At 38.4% G+C, this 20,390-nt stretch overlaps 1 protein-coding gene across 2 annotated transcripts in view; it reads left to right on the forward strand.

Moving 5' to 3' along the window:
- The window catches only part of CPB1 (carboxypeptidase B1), a 67,046-nt gene extending 52,956 nt beyond the window's left edge, over window positions 1-14,090 (forward strand). For both annotated transcript variants that reach the window (XM_040613361.1, XM_040613362.1), the window contains exons 6-11: window positions 717-818; window positions 3,121-3,231; window positions 3,330-3,420; window positions 4,147-4,349; window positions 12,567-12,651; window positions 13,863-14,090. In XM_040613361.1, coding sequence (XP_040469295.1) covers window positions 717-818; window positions 3,121-3,231; window positions 3,330-3,420; window positions 4,147-4,349; window positions 12,567-12,651; window positions 13,863-14,050 — 780 coding nt within the window. In that variant the 3' untranslated portion in view covers window positions 14,051-14,090. The remainder of the gene's footprint in view (window positions 1-716; window positions 819-3,120; window positions 3,232-3,329; window positions 3,421-4,146; window positions 4,350-12,566; window positions 12,652-13,862) is intronic.
- Window positions 14,091-20,390: the final 6,300 nt, after the last annotated feature.

Below are 20,390 nucleotides of genomic sequence, written 5' to 3' on the forward strand. Positions count from 1 at the left end.
TCAGCAATAAACTAAGGGGAAAGTGGGCTGAGGGACTGTTGCTGGCTGACTGGCTGGGCATCGGTCAGTTGATGGTGAACAACTGTTTTCATTTGCATCATTTGTCTTTCTTGGGTTTTATTTCTTTGATATTATTATTGTTGTTGTTGTTATTATTTCAGTTATTTAACTGTTCCTATCCAAACCCATGAGGTTTCTCTCTTTTACCCTTCCAGTTCTTCCCCCTCATCCTGCTGGGGGCCGACAGTGAGCAAATGGCTGTGTGGTGCTTAGTTGCTGGCTGGGGTTAAACCCTGGCAATTTTTTTAGCATAAGTCTTACAAATATAGTAGATACAATGCCTCAAATAAAGGCAAAAGGATAAAGATTACGTGCCCAAAATTGCATAAGCATTTACAATAATACATTATTGAAGCAAACAAGATCAGCTTTTAAGAAACACTGCAGGAAATAAATCAACACTGCAGAATAATGAAATAATTGGAGGGGATGGGGGGGGGAGCTTATCTACATTAATAAAAATGAAATTATTAAAAGTTTGTTATTTTAGCTTGAATATCATGGTCAGCTACAACTGAGAACACTCTATAGATTTCCATTTAATTAAGGAATGCTGTATTTGTATAAAGTTTGACTGGTTAGGTCAGCAAGCTGACTTGTTCTGAATACAAATTATTTTGTTCAAGACCTGTTTTCTTTCTTGTCTTTTTACCTAGATGGGAAAAAGTCATCCAAATAAGAAAGCCATCTTTATGGATTGTGGTTTCCATGCAAGAGAGTGGATCTCCCCTGCTTTCTGCCAGTGGTTTGTGAAAGAAGTCAGTAAGCTTAATGATAAAAAAAATCTTACAAATTGCAACTATGTTTAAGAAAATCTTAGTGAGCAGCAAAAGCTGAGGTCACTGCAGATTGCTTTTTTACCTCTAAATACCTGTCTGCACATTCCTTCTCTCACCTCAGGTGGTGAGGGTGTAACTAGTTAAACCAGATCTTAGTGGTTGGACCTGCAATCTTTCAGCAGCTTAAGACTACGTAAAAGCACGTGTAAGAGGGACTGACCACTGCAAAGGTTATTACCAGTCTATAAACTCCTTTTTACACCCGTAGCCAGAGAAAGGTGAGAGATAAGCAAACAAGTCTAGTAACACTATAAACATAGTCATGTCCTTTACATAGTGGTAAGGAGTAGGGAATAAGGAAATTCAACGGCACAACAGACAGGGTGGGAACCTACCCTCAGCTAAGCACAGAGTGCACAGAGGAAATGTACCCGAGAGAGAAGGAAGACTATAGATGAAGCTCCCTGAACTCCACTCAGGAAGAGTGAAATGCATATACACCCCTTTGAGCTTCCACTTCAAATTGTATGGAATAGTTTCTAAAACATTAAACTATATTGAGGAAAGAGCTGCACAGGTAAAACTAGCTTCACTTCAAGATGGGATACTTTAGGCCTTGAATTAAACAATTTTATCTCCTTTGTCTTTTTCTTCTCCTCACCATCAATACAAAGCAGGTGGGACCAATCAAATGCTGCACAGTCTTCTCTACAGAGAAGAGGTATATTCCCCCTCAGCAGGGGAAGATCATTCAGTTTAGCAGAATGACTCATTGATTTAATCCCAAATTTTGTAAGAATTCCTGCTTGAAGATGAAAACAACAACAAAACAAAACAAATCCAAACAACAGCAAAAAACTCCAACCAAAACAAAACCAGAGGCATCAGCTGGAATTTAAAACCCAAGTAAAGGAAAGCCAAAGTATGTGAGTGAGCCATGCTGGCAGAGCCATCGGTGGCAAGTATAATCTGTTTTATCAGACAGCCATGTGGTTTTGCGTAGGAAGCACGGGAAATTGAAAGTGACATCTCAGTGGAGTCAATGGGAATGTGATTTCATTATCTCCTAATAAGGCTGCAGACAGTATGTGCTACCATTTTTCTCTTAGCAATTCACGTCACTACAGCTGTCATTTTCACTGTCTGGTCACTTAACTCATGGGTATACCTGACACCAGCAGTGGCTCTGCTCAATGGATCCAAGTGTGGACAGGCAGAAGTGTTTTAAAAGCATAGTCCTCTAAGTGTCATCAGCGGTTCACCTGGGATTGCTTCTAGACATAAAAGAAAAGCAAAACTAGAGAAAAACACAAGCAACATGGATTGTTATATGTATCTCAAAAAAAAAAAAAAAAAAAACCAAAAAACCCAACAACAGAACAACCCAAGCATAAAAAAAAAACCAAACAAACAAACAAAAAACCAGGAAACAGTAAGTTCTAGTGATCTGAAACTGCTCTTCTAGATTCTAAACACAACCTTCCCACTTGCTAGTTACAGGACAAAAGATGCCTTTCTGCATTGCATTGCTCCCTGTGTTATCCTTTACGTCCATGTAAAGGAAGCATGGCTGCAACATACTTAGAGCAAATTCCCATGATTGTTGCATGCTCCCTTGACACTGATACGTATCTGTGAACAAACATACAAACTGCCAGGCTATGAACAATCAGGATATACAGGTTTATGGAAGCAGTTCTTATGTCTGTTATTCAATATATATGTCTGGAAAAGCGCAGGGGAAATTCTGCCTCCCTATGAATATGTGCGTCCACAGCATTATGACTGGAAATGTGTAAGGATGTATTTTGGAACTGCTGTCTATAATAGGTTATTGATGAAATTTCTCTGAAAAACAAATTTAAAAAATGGGAATAATATAATGATTTTTCCTTCTTGCATAAATTAAACCCAAACCTTTAAGGTGACAGAATGTAGGGAGAACATATGGACAGGAACTTTGCTCTCTGTAAACAAGAAGCTAGTTGATGGAAATCTCTTTTCAGTGATTTATTATCCTCTTCAAAATCAACATTGCTTCACCATATAATATCTACCAGAATGAGATGACTTTCTAACAAACAGCAATGTGGTTTGGGTCACTGTGAGTTGTCTAAGTATATGTAATTTCACAAAGCTGTCATCTCATGTGATGGAGTGACCTGGATGACTTTGCCCACCCCATTCACTAATTCCTTATCCAGACCCAGGCCTTTAAATACACACTGGAGATACAGATCTCTGAAGGCATCATCAGCTTTTTCTACTTTTCTCCAACTAGGCTGTTGAGACCTATGGAAAAGATCCTGTCATGACCACACTTCTCAACAGATTGGACTTCTATGTTTTGCCTGTTTTTAACATTGATGGTTACGTTTACACTTGGACAAATGTAAGTACGTTCTTCTTTCTCAAGAAGAGTATTGCTGGAAAAGCCAACCGTTAGATCTTTCTCTTAGTTTTGATCTATGTTTCACCATTCTATTTCAGGACCGCATGTGGAGAAAGACACGTTCTAAAAATGCTGGTAGGCGTTGCATTGGTACAGATCCCAACAGGAATTTTAATGCTGGCTGGTGCAGTAAGTGTGTCCTAACAGTATTTATAAGTGATCATACAGACATGTAATAGCCAAAACACTTAATTATGGATTTTCCCTACCTGATGGTTGGTCCAGCTCAAGCTTGAGTCAAGACCGCCAGTATAGCATTGTGGAGTAGCTGGTGTTCAATTCTTGGAGCTGTTTTGGGCAAAAAACAGACTAGTGTCATTGGTATGGCTACTTCTATGAACATATACATACACACACATACATGCATGTATATACACACATATACACTTACACAGATGTATACACATATATATACATATATATACACACACACACACTTCTTTGAGTTCAGAAAAGAAGCCAAAAAAGTTTCCTTTTGGTTGGTTTCACTATGGGGAGAGGGGTCTCTCGAGTGGTTTCCACTTGGCTGTTTCCTGGAAGCATCCTAGAAACAGAGGAGATATGCAAGGAGCAGGCTGTGAAGTACTGAAGCAAATCAGTATCCCAAGTCACATAACATAGGACTACACATCAATACTCACGTTCTTCCAACTATGCACACTGCAGAGGGCATATTTATTTAATGCTATGTCATGTTGCCCAGTGTTTTAACTATGCAATAAAACATTCTCTTCTCTGATACAGCATGTATGTCACTACGATTTCCAAGGCTTATCTACAAAAGCAGTTTAACATGACTCTCCTCACAACCAACTTTTTTCATTAAATACTAACTAAATTCACCTTTCTTCCCAGCTGTTGGGGCCTCAAAAAACCCCTGTGATTCCACCTACTGTGGCTCTGCACCTGAGTCTGAAAAGGAGACCAAGGCTTTGGCTGATTTTATTCGTGAACATCTTTCTACAATCAAGGCATACTTGACAGTTCACTCCTATTCCCAGCTGCTACTGTTTCCTTATTCATATAATTACAAATTACCATCGAATTACGAGGAACTGGTAAGTCTTTTTGTCATTTTGACATAATGAAAAGAATAAGTAAAAATCATCACTTGCTATTTAGGTCCATTTAACTTCAAGCAGTTTCCTTAACATCTGGAAAGAATCTGTACTGACAGTTTTTTGAAAATCCTTGTCTTTCATAGCAAGAACAAGGGAAACCATGATGACTTCAAGATAGTTCAAGCATAGGATAAACTTTAGAGCCTTTTTTAATTTCCACATACACAATGAATTTGCCACAAGGTCAGGTTTGTCTTCCAGTCGTGCTACACAGAAATCCACTATGCTGTGCAGCACTGCTTCTTCCCAGCTGAAGAGGTTGCTGTGTATGTAGCTTTAATACATTACATAGAACATTATGCCCTCTAACTCAAGCTAACAGCTTGATAGGTTGTAATAACTATGAAATGACTGAACTGATATCATCAATAGTAGACAAGGATCTGCCTACCTTTTCCTACCGAACCTTAGTTCTTACTGAAGTTCTTACTGAAGTAAACTGGTGAAACTCCTATAAATACAGGTTCAGGACAATAAGGCAGTTTCTGTTCAAAAGTATAATTAAAACCAGTTAGACACAAACCAGATAAAATTTTCATATCTGAGGCGTTTCTGAACAGGCATGGACTCAAACACACCTTTTATTTGGAAGAAGAGAGGATTAATGTGGTGTTTTAAAGAACAATGCTGCTTTTATTCATCCTAGAGAAAGGCCACACTCTAATGCCATTTAAGTAAGATAACAAAGGTCTGGAATGTATATTTTTTATCTCTAAAAACAGAGAGAGGGGTTACAACTATTAAATGTGTACAAAATTCATAAATATTTTATAAGGCCAAAAATCAACAGTCGTGAATAATAAAATTACTTCAGTTCTCTGGCATATTAGCATTTAGAAGCTGTTGGCAGGGAAAACAACATAGCAAAACAAACAAGTCTTGATTCCCCCGCTTTCTTGAATGCTGCCAAAAGTCCAAGGCAACAACACTGTGTGTTGCTCTGCTGTGCAGGTCTGACAGATTTATGAGTGCTCCCAAATAGATGTCACCATTCTGAAGCACAAACACAAACTCAGGCCAACAGTGAAGTTCCGTGTTACGTTTTTTACAGCTTTAAAGAGAGGATGAAATTAAGATGAAGATTTTGTTTTCTTGATTTATATTTCCAGAAATTTTTAGTTGTATCTATGCCAGGGAACTGCAGTAATTTCTTGTCTTCAATTTTTATAAAAGCTTCACATTTCACACATTGCAGTTCAGTCTAAAGTAATAAAACAACACAAACCCCTTGAAGCTGCTTTGTTGTCAAGATCACAAAGTTCCCATGTGTTAAAAATTTGCATGACGTTCTGCCCAATTTTTTGAATCAAGAGCAAATGTGATGAAACATAACTAAAAGTACAGCATGTTTCTCACAGTATTAAATGGAAAAAGTTTACATTGACAGCTCATTATTAAAACAATCCTTAAGAATAAGAAAGAACCTGTGTGCTTTTCTAGGTTTTAAAATTCTTTTATGAAATTAAAATTGTATATTAGCAATGTTCTATTATAAAACACAGTAAAATTTAATGAATCACCCATACTAAGGTTCTGCAATTTTTATCAATAAAAACTGTCCCGCCCTACAGGACAATTCTGCTATTACCATTCAGCATCAAAAATAAATAGCTCAGGAATGCAGGTTATATAGTTCTCTTCAACCATTTGATTTCACTTTGTATGTTAGTCTTTCCAATATCACTTTATCCTCTATTTTAAATCAGGCACACTGATCCCAGAGGGAGTTCCATTATTTTCTACTACAAAGTAATGACAGATCTCACCACCATGACAAGGTGACCTTATCAGTGTTTTTCACATCTTAATTAAGGGAAAATATTTCCTCTATTGGTGATCCCAACAAAAAGACAGCAGGATCCCAGAGGTGTTAAACATGTGCAGTATCTGATTTTAACAAGGGAAGACTCCTTGCCAAAAATCCTTCTTTTGGAGAATGAGATCAGATATCATCCAATCAACATTGCCGGTAGTTGGGATAATTAAACAGAGGGGGCCCAATTCACTCCAATGGCAGTGAATTAAATAGAAAGACTGACTTAACAGGCTCTGGGTCAGGTTTGAAAGTGCAGCTTTTCAGGTTAGTTCAAATAACTAAACCATATTCATTTAATCTGTGACTAAAGAAAATTTAAGATTTTCAATCAACAGTTGTGCTTGCTTGAAGTGAGGCAGCTACAAAAAGAGGTATTATTTTTTATGCCAGTTGTGTTTCATGTCTAGGTCAGAATTTAGAGAAATGCTGAACAATTAGAATCTCGATTTTTAACAGAAATTGTTTGGGCAAATAAAAGGATCATGAAGCATTTTGCAAATTAAATAGCAAAATGTATAGTGCCATTATCTTAGCTGTTATTTTTATTCTGACACATCTAATAAATTAAAGGAAACATAGTTGCAATTTCTTATCTGTTTCAGTGAGCAACTGGACATGTGCTTAAACAAAACCTCATGTCTGCTTATTATTAACAACATTTTGTTCCATTGTATTTAATTAAAGTAGCATAATATTGTGTGGCTTATGCTGCATTCCGATGTCTGAGATCTAGAAGGGCACAAAAATTGGGTAATTTGAGATCGAAGTCTGCTGAAGAGAAAGATCTGGGGAATACTTATATATCCCTTTCCTGCCAGTGTACTGAACAGCATGTCCTTGCAGATCAAAACACTTTTGCTGTTCACAGCCTTAAGAAATCACCAGAAGGCATAAAACTGTCCTGGTTTTGGTTTCTCAGGTAGAACAGGGCACTCTGCAAATCCCAGACATCCTGTATGCTCCACTGCATTGCTACAGCAAATCAGAACAACCTCAAAGTTACTGTAACTTACTCTGAGTCAGGGATTAGAACTATCCCTCAACCACCCCGGCTCTGGAGTATAAAACATGATGAAAGTCATGTATGTTCCTTCCTTCCCACTCTTCTCCTTAGACACAAGAGGATCCCATCTCTGAGGATCTCAACCACACAGCTTACAAGGATTTTCCCAAAAACTTTTCTCCCTTTATTGAGGGTTGTTGTTTTGTCCCCCTCAGATGTTGCACAAAACTTTCACTGTTATCCAAACAATACTTGAACAACAAAAATAAAAACACCCAAGACAGTAAAATCTAGGTCAGGAATTTCTCAGAAGTTACACAATATTCTTGGGATGACACCCTGAAAGAAATATGTACTCCTTTTGGTGAACCACATCTTCCCTGCTCCATAATCCTATTGACTCATTCTTTACTATACCCTGGTGTGTTACCCTGCACACAGAACACACACTTGAATCCATCTCCTACAGAGAACAAAAGCATTAGCTTTTCACAATTTAAAAATGTGCTTGGCAAGACCAGTATCTCCCCACGCCCCAAAAAGGTTCTTTTCATCTTCATTTTACTATTCACATTTTTGTCCTCTGGCAATAAAGAACTCTGTATTTAATCCCACTTTTCATAAACAGTTCAGCCCATACTTTTTAATCAGTTCATATTTTGGCCTTAGCTTCCTATTCAGTCACCCTATGCTTTCCTCATTCTCAGCAGACAAATCTAGCTTTATCAATTCTTATTTGTATCCAAGTTGGCTCCGAAGTACAATTTGATAGAGCAGAGGAATGTGCGTCATGCCCTTCCTTCCTTTTCAGGTTCAATTCCATCTCCCAGTTAAATAACAAACTCAGTGCCAAATACATGTCTGCAGCCAGCTCATACTCACTCTCAGATTAATGTATGTATATTATTACAGTTTGGCAGGCTGCAGAATATTCATCTACAACACAAGATAAATTTCTAGACACAGGATTTCAGTTTTTATTACTTGAATGCATACTGGCCACACTGGTTATTGTTTCAGCTCACTGAAATTAACCTTTCATATTGCATTGGTCTAGCATTTCATTTCCTCTTGAGTGCTTAAAATAGAATACAGTAGAAAGTAAAGATATGCCTGGAGTCTGTGCAGCCTGCAAGAGTGAATTTCAAATATATTGCATGACTTTTTGAATATCAGTCTGATTATTTAACCTGACGCCTGGGAGCAGGGTCCTGAATGTTTAAGATACATGAAGACCCGTGGGTAAGAATATTTGAACAGCCAAAACCCTATCCTCTAAGAGACTTGGACATAGCAGTGAGGAGTTGCAACCTACACTGTTGTATCTGTGCTGTTGCAAACTCCTGTGACTGTACTACTTGTTACAAGTAAATGTTAAGTCAACTGGAAAGCACAACAAACTGCAAAGGGGGCAGAAAAACAGTATTTGGAATTAGCTTGACAGCTGCTCCACCAAGTTTGCCGCAACAGATGTCCCACAACAGAACTGTTCTGTACTGACAGTCTTACAGTTGTGAAAAGGATGATTTTTAGTAGCAGCATCCTCCAGATGAAGCTGATGTACAAATCTGGCTGAAAAAGAAATCTCCAACAGGTGTAGGGCACATTTACCTGAACTCAAGTCACACTGGAAACCCTCTCAACAGGGATCAATTTCTTAAATACTCTGTAAGACTGCCACAGAGAAACATGCTTGCAAAGAAAAAAGAAGCAAAATAGTGAAGTCCTCCAGTTATCCGGATTACCTGGACTCTTGGGGGATATGCTTAACTATAAGCAACAACAGAATCAGGAACCAAGTTGTACATCAGTCCACCAGTTGGACTCTTTTGAGGGGAGTCTGTATTAGCAAAACAAGGAGCCTCAGAAATTTAACTTCACTTGGCTAAAGCTAACTTTGCAAGTATCACATTTACAGCCTTTCACTCCAGAGGAAGCTGAGGATCACGTAAGTGGCACATGAGACTGAGGTGAAGTGAAAATGCAGTTTTCAGCCTTGGGCAAATCAGTTTGCAGTCCAGTGAGGGAAGAGAGCAAGAGGTCCATCAATTAGTGAAAAGGCTTCTGCAGATCACTGTCAGACTGTGAGGGCAAAAGGAGTTGTCCACACGCAGCAGCTGTGTAATCAACATCCCTGAAGTGTTTCTAAACAGCTGCAATTTGCTGGCAAATCTAGCCTGATGATACAAGAGTAAAACGAGGGAGATGCTCCCCAAAATATTACCTATTATCACACAGAAGATGCTTAGCCTAATAATTTATCTTATTAGGTCAAAACTCCAGATGTGGTGAGAAGAGGCCATAACATATTTTTTCAGTTATTAGCTTTTAATGGAAGATAGGTTTAAAGGTTGTGAATTATGTAAGATAATGGGAACTGAGAACAGAACTCTGCTGTATCACTGGCCCATGCACTCTGTACACAAGATCAAGGAAAATATTCGTAATTGCTGTGTAAACACAGATGGGTGATCAGTTCAGGGAATACTACCTTCTGCTGAAATGACCAGCCCTGCCAGTTCAGCTGCAAGTCAGAAGCTGAAAAGCCATTTCTGCTTCCAGTTACAAGGTATTGATTTGGAGTTGTTTCTAGGACTTCAGGGCACACTTCACGGCACCAGTTGTTTTTCTGCTACTATAGCTCTCAGCAAAATTTTCCTTGCAAGAAAGGTATTCTTAGTAGTAAAAAAACAACCAACACTTCCCCCCCAAACACAAAAAACAACAAACTCCAAACAAACCACAACAATTCAGTTAACCCAGTTGTGCAAAGATCTAGAAAATCACTCAACAGAAAAGAACATCCTCAAAGGTCGAAAAGATACCAACATTTCTCTTTCCAGACGTATTCCAAATAACTTACAGGCTTGAAAATCCAAACCACTTTTCAAATGCTAAATATCACTTGCCCATGTGGAAAATGTTGGGTATTATTTATATACCTGTGCATAAATTTCCATGTTACTTTTACAAATGGTAATTGTACTACTTTTTTAAAAAGAAAAAAGTTTTCCTCATATTTTGTATTTATACTCACACTTATTTACTTATTTACTTTATTATTCTTGCTGCTTTATATTTATTATTATTATTATTTAAAGGTGACTTTAGTTCCTATAAAGTTGAATTTAATTTTTTTTACTTTGGGTTTTGTACTATAAATTATTAGAAAAGCAAATGGTAGAGAGTCACTTAAAGAAAAAAAAAATCAGATCTCAAAACTTCAGTTTTATTTCATGATGAAGTCATAAATGCTCAGTCATGTTTTTCACTTAGAGAGGGTCATTTAAAATACCACCTCGATCTCCAGCCTGGAGAGCTTGAGGAGGTTGTTTATCTGTGTTCCAGGCTCTTAACAGCTGGAAATCTCAACTGCTCTTTCTACAAATATCTCTTTTTACAGCTACCTGGCCAATAATAAAAAACCCCTCAGGTAAAAAGATTTCCTGACATACTTTTTCTGGTATGTGTTCTGGTATGATTTAAAGCCATCATCTGGCAGCTGAGTGAAAGAAATGCCCTATTCTTCTAAAAGGGCAGCTCTGCTGTTCTATTGTCCGTAACACACAGTTTTTACTAAAGAGAGAGCACATACTAGTTACCAACAGGTCCATCTGTAGTATCAGACTACCTTTTCAAATTTAATATCCACTTCACATATATTTGAAAAGAGGAAGAATCAGTTTACATTTAAAAATTCATTTACTATTGAGAGATTTGACTCAATCTCAGCTGCTGATTAAATGAAGATATAAACAGAAGAGGACTAAAGAAAACATGGTGTCGCTATCAGTAGTCTCCAACCTCTACAATTCCCTCAAAATGTGTTAAAAATTATTACGAATTTTAGAAAAATCAGCTTGTTAAGGGATTAAAAAACCCCAACCAAACAAAAGAAAAACCCACACTGGGGCAGCTGGTAGTTCAGCTATCACAGTCGCTCAGAATCCAGCATTGTGAAATGCAAAGTAACAACATTCTCCCTACAATTGCTTCTGTTTGGACCACAGAGAGTCCAGAAACCAAGCGCCCCGTTAGGTACAGCCAATGTTATCGGTGGAAGGACAAGCTTCAAATACTGGTCTGCCTTGTTCAAATATTCTTAGCATGCTGAATGACCACAAATTCCTACAGCAAACTCCCATAATTCTAGATGTTCAAAATCCAACATTTGGGAATGGGGAGACATTTGCTGTTCTGCAGTAAAATAGGTGGTCAGTGCTAATGCAACAAACATTTTGATGCTGTGTTGCAGAAGTTGAGAAAGCTCTCTTACTTAACTAAGATTTTCCAAACACATTGTCCAATATGCCTTTTCGAGTAATTCACAGAAACACTTGAAGCGTAAGGATGAAAAGAGAATATTTTTCAATATATATCTTCCACTGGGAAGTAAGCCAGAGTATAACCTACAGAGAAAGAAGGAGCTTGAGGAAATTCCTGGAATATTAAGCCATTCAGCTGCAAGCTATAACAAAAGATATGGCAACCCATTGCTTATTCTTATACTGAACATCTGCTTTCAAAAATCATTCATATTTATCATCTGTTAGTAATAGTTTTCATGTTTTATTACCAACATGCTGTATAATGAAGAACTGAAAATACCACATGTTCCAAAGAAAAGTCTGTAATTTTCCTTGATGCAAACATATAAAGCTTCATAGTACTATTGATGGGCCTGATCCAACCCTCACTGAAATCAGTGGGAGTTGAATGAGTCCCTCTGTGCACAGGAAATGAATTGAAATTAATGAGCCTACATATGGTTCCAGGGTAATTTATGCCTTTTCTGGCTGTTAATATTTATAAGACCTTAATCTGCTTCCACTTGTATCAGTGTTCAACTCCACTGACTAAGCTGACTCTGCTCTGAATTTATACTGCTTGAATAGAAGGAAAAGGCTGTTGTATGTTCACAATTTACTGTATGAAGTTACTACTATTCTCTTAGATTCTCTTATCTCTAAATAAGATCCCTTATTTAGTTTTAATCTTGTACAAATTTCTTCTAAATACAGAAAATCCTGTTACCTATTGTCCCGTTACCTATCCAAACTATACTGGACAATAGCTGTACATAAAGAAATCAATACACAGACTGGACAATACTCCATTAAAGCTTGGAGAGCGAGTTCTTTACTGATAAGCTCTTCACAACATAACAAGCTGTGTCTTCTCAGCTACTGAGATCTAGTCATACCGAGAGGTGAACAACAGTTGTCAAATAAAAACTTCTCAAACATGGCTCTTCAGTTTATTTAACAATGTATTTGCTTAGATTCACTCCGAAAGCTTCTGAAAATCTGCATTTATCATTCTCCTTTTCCTACAGAACTCTGTTGCTCGTGCTGCATGCAAACAGCTGGCCAGTTTGTATAATACCAAATATACATATGGCCCAGGAGCTACAACAATCTGTAAGTACTGGCCTAAATATACTAGCCATCTATATTAAGCGCTACTAAGACTATCAAATGCAGTTTTCTAGTTGACTGTTGTTCCCTTTCCTAAGTAGTCCCCTTCTTTCTTCACATGCATATACTCAGAGGTATACATTTCTAAAATATGGGATGATATATTCCTTAAAGATCCCAGGGAGTGTGCCGCCGCCCCCCCCACCCCGCCCCGGAAGATAAAGTGATGTGACCAAGTGTTTAGGAACTCATGTGCAAAGCATGAATTCCTAAATCACACACAGCATAGATTTAAACATAAAAATCTCAACTTTCTGCATTTTCAGTGTCTCCAAGTCAAAGTGAAAAGATTATGTGAATCCTAAAGAATTGGCTTCAACTACTATAGCCACACAGATAATTATTTCTTTTACTTTGCATTACAGTCTAAGAAATATTCAAATTACAATTCCATTTGTCTACCCTTCTTGGAAACTCAGCTGTCAGGATATGGCCTTTGCAGTTCAAAAGCCAGGCTGAGGTTGCCAAATCTAGATTTCCAGAGCTTCAGTATCTCCTGTATTTAAGATCTCCTAATTTACTTAAATATGTAAACTACTCTTTTCCCTATTTCTCTTCCCTTAAATAATTTAAAAAACCTTTAAGAAACAGTTTCTCCCATTTTTTAGAGTATTATGGTGATTATTCCTTTAAAAATATTTTGGTGGCGCTTAGCAATTCTGGAGACTCCTTCCTTCCATAGCAAAAGAGACTTTCTACATTGTACCAAAGTACTGGAAAGGGAGGATGTCCAGAAGAAAGATGGAGCTAATATCCCAGATCTGCAGTTCTTTCATATCTGTATGAATCTCAGAAAGCTACCCAGAGAGAGGGTATTTGCTTCTGATACCAAATCTTTCTAAACAAACCCATGCAAGCATGCCATTCTCTGTTCCTGGACATTCCTCCCATGGGCTCCCCACAATATTGACAAGGAGGGAGCAGTTTAGCTTGTTTACATTAGTTTGCACACATCAGCTGGAACGAAGCTCACAAATGGCCTAAAATCACAGAAGCTTTTCCATAAGCAGGAAAAAACAATTGATTCACTGAATCTTCCTTTTTATCTGTCTTTTCTGCATTTCTGGCTACGTGACTTGACTCCAAAGTATATCGCATTTCAATGCGTAGCCACACTTTTCCACTTAAGCTTTATTTTATTTCTTTATCAACAGATCCTGCTGCAGGGGGCTCTGATGACTGGGCTTACGATCAAGGCATCAAGTACTCTTTCACTTTTGAGCTCCGAGACACTGGTAGATATGGTTTTGTTCTCCCTGAATCTCAGATAAAGCCAACCTGTGAAGAGACTGTACTTGCTGTTAAATACATTGCCAATTATGTCCTTGAGCACTTGTATTAGAATGGAGTTCTAAAAACTATTAAAGAAGGCTTTATTCAAAGATGCCTTCCTTTTTATTCTTCCCTAACCATAGGTTTTATTTCTCTTTACTTAATGTTCTCAGTCATACCCTTAGTCCATCATAGATCAACAGAACTACAAGTTTGTCAAGAGGAATTACATCCTTTATTAAGGCAACTGATAGGGTCAGGGAAGGTCTAGGGAAAAAAAAAAATCACAAGAAGCTTAATCAACTTAAGGTAAAGGTTGCCTTAATAATTAAACTTATCTGTACACATAGCAGACAGGCAAAGCATTAGAACTTATACAGTCTGAACGCTGTATTAAGGAAAACAAAACAAAACCAGCTAGGTGATTCACATCCAACCATTTATTGCCTTAATGGCCTCAGTAGTAAGGAAGGGTCGCATCATATACTTTTTAAATTATGTTAGCTGTGATATGCTCTTGTGAATTTTCTCAAAACCCACCCTGGATGTGCACCATCACTGGAAACTGGTTTGGATCTGAGGTCACTGCTAGTCCGATCTGAAATCGGCACTGAAGCTTATAATTACTATTAGTTTTAAAGACCGAGACTTGATACAAATCATGCTATAAACTACCCTGCATTTAAGGTTCTCACTACAGTAGCATCTCTCAAAATATTCTCAGCGCCCTGGTGCTTCCTGGGGCCCCACATGTTCCTACTGTCACGAACAGAAGAATCATAAACAGCCATAAAGACCAAGTCTGGTTATAAATGATTAACTGTTTCTTTCATGAGAAGCTGTAAAGAATTATCCCCCTCCAATCGATTTTCTGTACAGGTAATGTGGGTCTGATTGGGTCAGAGTGAGTGAGAGTGATAAATAGCCACTCTGGGCAGCTTTCTCACGCAGCTGCAGAAAATGTGTTTGGCATTTATTAATGCTGTTTAGAGCTTGGCTAATACGGGACACGGTCTGCAGAAAGATGGGGAAAAACCTTATGTCAACACAGAACCTGGCTGATCTCCCTGCCATTTCTGGAAGCTCTGAACAGAGATTTCCGCTGCCTGTTGATGCTCCTGGAATCAGCACTGTTTTCTGGCAGGTCTCTAGCTGACTCAAAACAGCCCATGAAACGCATCTTACAGAGAAAATGGTTCTTCCAAGAAAATCACCAAATTCAGACCTGTCAGAAACTACATGTTCTCCTTTTTTGCCTCTTCTCTGTGGAAGCAAACAGAAAGACAAGCTTTAAATATAATAGCAAGCTTATATTTAAAATGACACTTTCATTTACATGTATAAGAAAAAGAAAGGAACACATCCACTAGCCCACTCCAATTAGCTCGGCAGTGCTCAGATTGAACTAGTCCTCACACACGACTGATCCATCTGTTTTTGATCACTGGTGAAACTGAACCCCTGTGTGAAAATAACACGTACCAGTGAAAAGACGTGTCATTCTGTTTTGCAACAGAAGTTGGGGGAAGGGTAATCGGCGTTACTAAAGATAGCACAGGATGCAAACAGAACATACTGGCCAGAGCCAAACATGTCACAAAGGGCAGGGAAATAAATTACTCAGAATATAAAATATTTTTGGCTAATTTTAACTAAGCATTAACAACCACCCAGGGACTATCCTAATTATAACTGTATTATTTAGGGAGATATCGGAGGCCTTACCACTGACTGCAAGGTGAATCGCTGATACTCAGCACCACTCATTACTAGGCAGGCTCTCTGTAGGACTGCAGGCAACCAAACACACAGTTACAAGTGCAGCTGAGGGGGAGGTCACGGCGCCCAGCAGCTCAGCAGTGTTAGGGCCACCCCAGTTAGCTCAAAACTGTGACTCCAAGGCAGAATATGGCACACGCTGTCATTTGGTAGCACTGACGTTCACAAAGTCAAGGCACAGCAAAGCAGTGACACGCAGCTTTTCCGTGCCGTCTCACTAGCACCTCTGATCAAACTACATACGTGCAGAGAAGAAGAGCAATTAACCATGATACGTCATCCATGCAGCTTGGAACATCAAACAAAGAATATATAGGTGAAATTTAAGCAGGAAAGGACATTCTGCTAGGAGGTAAGCTGTTGAGGCTGAGACACTGAAAGAAAACATGGAGAGGAAGCAAAGGGTCAGCAACAACTCACAATGCTTCAGACTTGAGCATTGCTTTCAAAAAACATAGAAAACCTCCACGCAACGCTGATTGATAACATATTTTCAAAGATGCCAGTGTAGTTATTTGGAACCAGCTCCTCAGTTATGAAAAAGTTCTTACAGAGAACCAGGACAGACACAAAAAATAAAAACATATCATACAGATGAAGGAGATACATTGTGACATTTGTGAAGGGTGGGCTTTTCCAACAATTCTGAAAATCCCCAGTGTTCTCCAAACTGAATCTTTTCTTCATTTCTGAAACCAAATAAATCTGTAAAGGAACAGTAAATATTCTACCAATGTTAAAATATAAATAGAATCCACCTCACAATTGATCTGTGGTTTCAATTTTTCTTTAATTGCACAGTTTAAGCTGAGTCTTTACTGAGAAAACTATAAGCCTACACTGCAGTTTTGTAGCATATAAGAATATTTTTAATCATAATCATGTTTATGAAAAAAAAATAAGCCATGAAAACAACAGGGGAGTAACTCTGCAGCCTGGACATACCTGGGAATTTTGTGAAGAATGGAAGACTCTATCAAAGAAATACCAGTAAACATGCGGTGACAGTAAGGAAGGTCGGCGGTGTCCTGGGGTGTGTTAGGCAGAGCGGTGCCAATGGGACAAGGGAGGTGATCCTCCCCTCCGCTCAGCCCTGGCGAGGCCAAATCTGGAGGGCTGGGTCCAGTGCTGGGCTTCCCAGTACATACAGGGAGGCAGGGACACACTGGAGCAAGTTCAATGAAGGACCATAAAGATGACTGAGGGACTGGAGCATCTGTTGTACAAGGAGAGGCTGAGAGAGCTGGGACTGTTCAGGCTGGAGAAGTGAAGGCTCGGGGGAACTCATCTATGAGTATAAATACCTGATGGTGTAAAGGGTGCAAAGACGACAGAGCCAGGCTCCTCTCAGCAGTGCTCAGCAACGGGACAAGAGGTAATTAGCACAAATTAAAGCACATGAAACTCCATGTGAGCACAAGAAAAGACTTTCTTACGGTGCCGCTGCCCAAACACACTGGAACAGCTTGCCCACAGATTTTGTGTGGAGCGTCCAGCCTTGGAGACTTTTAAAACTTGACTGAACACAGCCCTGGGAAACCTGCTTTAGGTGATCCTGCTTTGAGTAGGGGGTTGAACTGGACGGTCACGAGTGGTCCCATCCAACCTCAACTGTTCTGTGATCCTGTGAAATTAATGTCTGCCTAATGCAGGTCAGCCAAGGACTGAGATGAACAATTTCAGCTTTTCCTATTTGATTTATACTGCTCCTTTAATTAAATAAATGGAAAATGAGAATTCTGTTTTCTTGGTTAAGAATCACATCAAAAAGCTGCCATCTTTCTCATATTAAGCTATTGTTTCACTCAATACATTCAAACAATCAATTCATTTCAGTGCTCCAAAACTCAAAAGGGATCAAGAACTGATGAAGTGTTTTAAAGACAATGTACTGTCCACGTGCCAGGTCTCCCAGGAGTGATACTGGAGATACCAGACCCCTCACAGAGGAATGTCCCTTCAGTGCATCTCACAGCTCCAAAGGCCCAGCAAAGGCAGCACTTAGACATTCCGGATTCTTTAACATACAAGGCAGGTAACTTGTACACAAAAATGAATGAAGTACCGTAAGTCCTGACAGCTGTGAGAGAGTTAAACACGCACTTCTGGGGAAGATTCTGCTCAAAGTTTTCAACCAACTGCTGACACATAGTGGTAATTCAGAGAAGGAAACTTGTTCTTAATGTTGTGGACTCAACTGCCTCAAAAACTGTGCTAGAAATTAAACCTCTGCTTACAACGCAGCCTGTTCCGAACTCGGCTTTGCTGACATATGGCCTCAGCATGCTTCCTGTCACTTTGAATTTTTCCAAGGACAGATGTGGGCTGTGCATTGAAGCAGGTTGTCTCTGTGCTCCCCATTGCACTCGCAACAGCTGCATTACAGCTGCATAGTTTTTTACCACAAGAGGAGAGGAAACAGCCGAACGCCACTTTTGAGAATGGGACTGCATCCCTGTCCTTTACAGGAAGGATGCTAGGCTACTCACAGTAAATTTTGCAACACAGAAAACAGGGAATTTGCTATTAATAAATTAATATATGCAGCTTAGCCAGGAAATAGGGAAATATTGCAAAACACCTAAAAATTTTTCTTCGAATCTTTTTAGAACAAAGCATTTTTTGGCAAACAATTAAGTGTTTTCTTTCTATGTTTAACAGAAGACCTAAGATGCTTAACCCTGCAATTCTTAAAAAAAGTATGAATTACATTGCTTTAAATAAACTCCTAATTCCCCTAGCTTCATGGGGAAAAATCAAATATCCACGTTTCTTTTTAATACACTGATACATTAGGCCATGAGCACCAGCATAAAGACTGTAATGATGAAAAATGGAAAACAGCTGAGGAGTAACCAGGTGTCATCCCTGCAGATCCCTGTGCTGCTGCTGACATGAGTGAGTGAGGCCACAAAGTACAGTTCAGTGTCACAATGATCAACCAATTCACATCCAGAAGTGATACAGGTCAGAGCATCTCTGTTCCTACCAGAGTTAGTCCACAATCTAATCAACCTGCTACAAAAATCAAGATATGCTAGTAAATTTCAAAGACTTCAAAAGACAAATATGCTGTGATGCAGCATTGGCATCATGATGACATACATGTTTGTTGCATCATCATCATCACTCATCAGTCTGGTCCCTTTTCCACCAGTGCAAAGGTGCAACATCCTCAGATTATGAAACTGTAAATACAGTAGTAGATGCAAAAAGCCTACTTTTCATTGATATTTTCATGCCCCTGTCCATAGGATGAGCATGCATAAAGATAATAACCTCGCACATGTAATGTTTTAGAAGTTCAAGTGTTCAAAACACTTAGAAATATTCTAATATCCAGGTTTAGAGTACATTCAAATCCAAAAAGTGAGATCCTTGTCTCTTAAAAAAATATCCCTTGCACATGACAGCAGATACTCTGCTCACCCATTCCCTCCCCAGGTCTATGCACAGTAATGCCACCAAGGTCTGTGAATTCACTCTTCATCCACCCTGGAGTGAATGAAAGGAAAAGCAGGTCCTTCTTGTGGTATATGTAACTAATGAGTTCAGACCTATTGAAATCAATTTATTTCACTTAAAAATGAAACTGTGAATACTGCAAAAAAACATTGGAATTTCACTGAAGGTTTTTAATGTTATTTTTCACAGAGCTTCTATTAATTCTTCAATGATTTTTTAAATGTGCCCCAAAATCGAATGAATAAAGGGTTCAAAAAAGAATGTTCCTTTTATACAGACCTTCAGAAAACTATTCTTACATTTTTCTCCACAAATGGAAATGCTGTTCATGACCTGAAGGCTCTCTCTAAGGATCATAAATAGAACATTTCCTATTTGAATGGAACTAGAATTCCTAATGACACAACTATGTTTTATACTTTCCTTCTCTCAATATGTATCTTTGAATCACGTCTGAAAAGCAACAATATAATCCTTATAAATGTGGAATACCTTTCCTCCATTTAAAAGGAAGGCTGAATAGAAAACGATACTTTATTTCTACCTTTTGTCACCACTATTCCTTTGCAGTTTCGGTCTCCCATATCTCTGCTTTAAGTTATACTGTCACTGACATCAGTTGTGGCAACAGCATATTCAGCAATAAAAAATGTGTAGAAATAATGTATTATTTTAAAAGGTCCTCAACGCAAATTGAATTTGAATTGAATGCTTTCTAAATGAGATAATCCATTACAGGTCAGAATTATTAAAAAAAAATAATTAAAACTTGCTTTTTAAAAAAGCCCTATTACACTATACTTACACTGGACTTTGTTCAGGTACCTGTGTATTTTGGAAATCACAAAGAAGTTAATTTCTTGGGATTGTAATGATAGCAGCTAACAGAGGAGAACTTCATTGTGAAATTGCATAGCCCAGTATAAACTTCTGACTAACAGTGAAAAAATAATTACTGAGAAGCTAGTCTGCATTTTATGTGCACTAAAATATTAACTTCAAATTTATTAAAAGCTGAAATACAAAAACCTGAAATAAAGATGCCAGAATCCTCACATTAACTTCAACCCAGACTAAACCCCATGTAGTTCCATCTGTATACCCACAGAACAGATTAAATTCTCCCAGACTTAACAGCTGTAATGATGCTCCTCCTGAACAGTGCA

The sequence above is a fragment of the Falco naumanni genome, chromosome 13 (assembly GCF_017639655.2).
Source record: "Falco naumanni isolate bFalNau1 chromosome 13, bFalNau1.pat, whole genome shotgun sequence".
In the NCBI taxonomy this organism is placed as follows: domain Eukaryota; kingdom Metazoa; phylum Chordata; class Aves; order Falconiformes; family Falconidae; genus Falco; species Falco naumanni.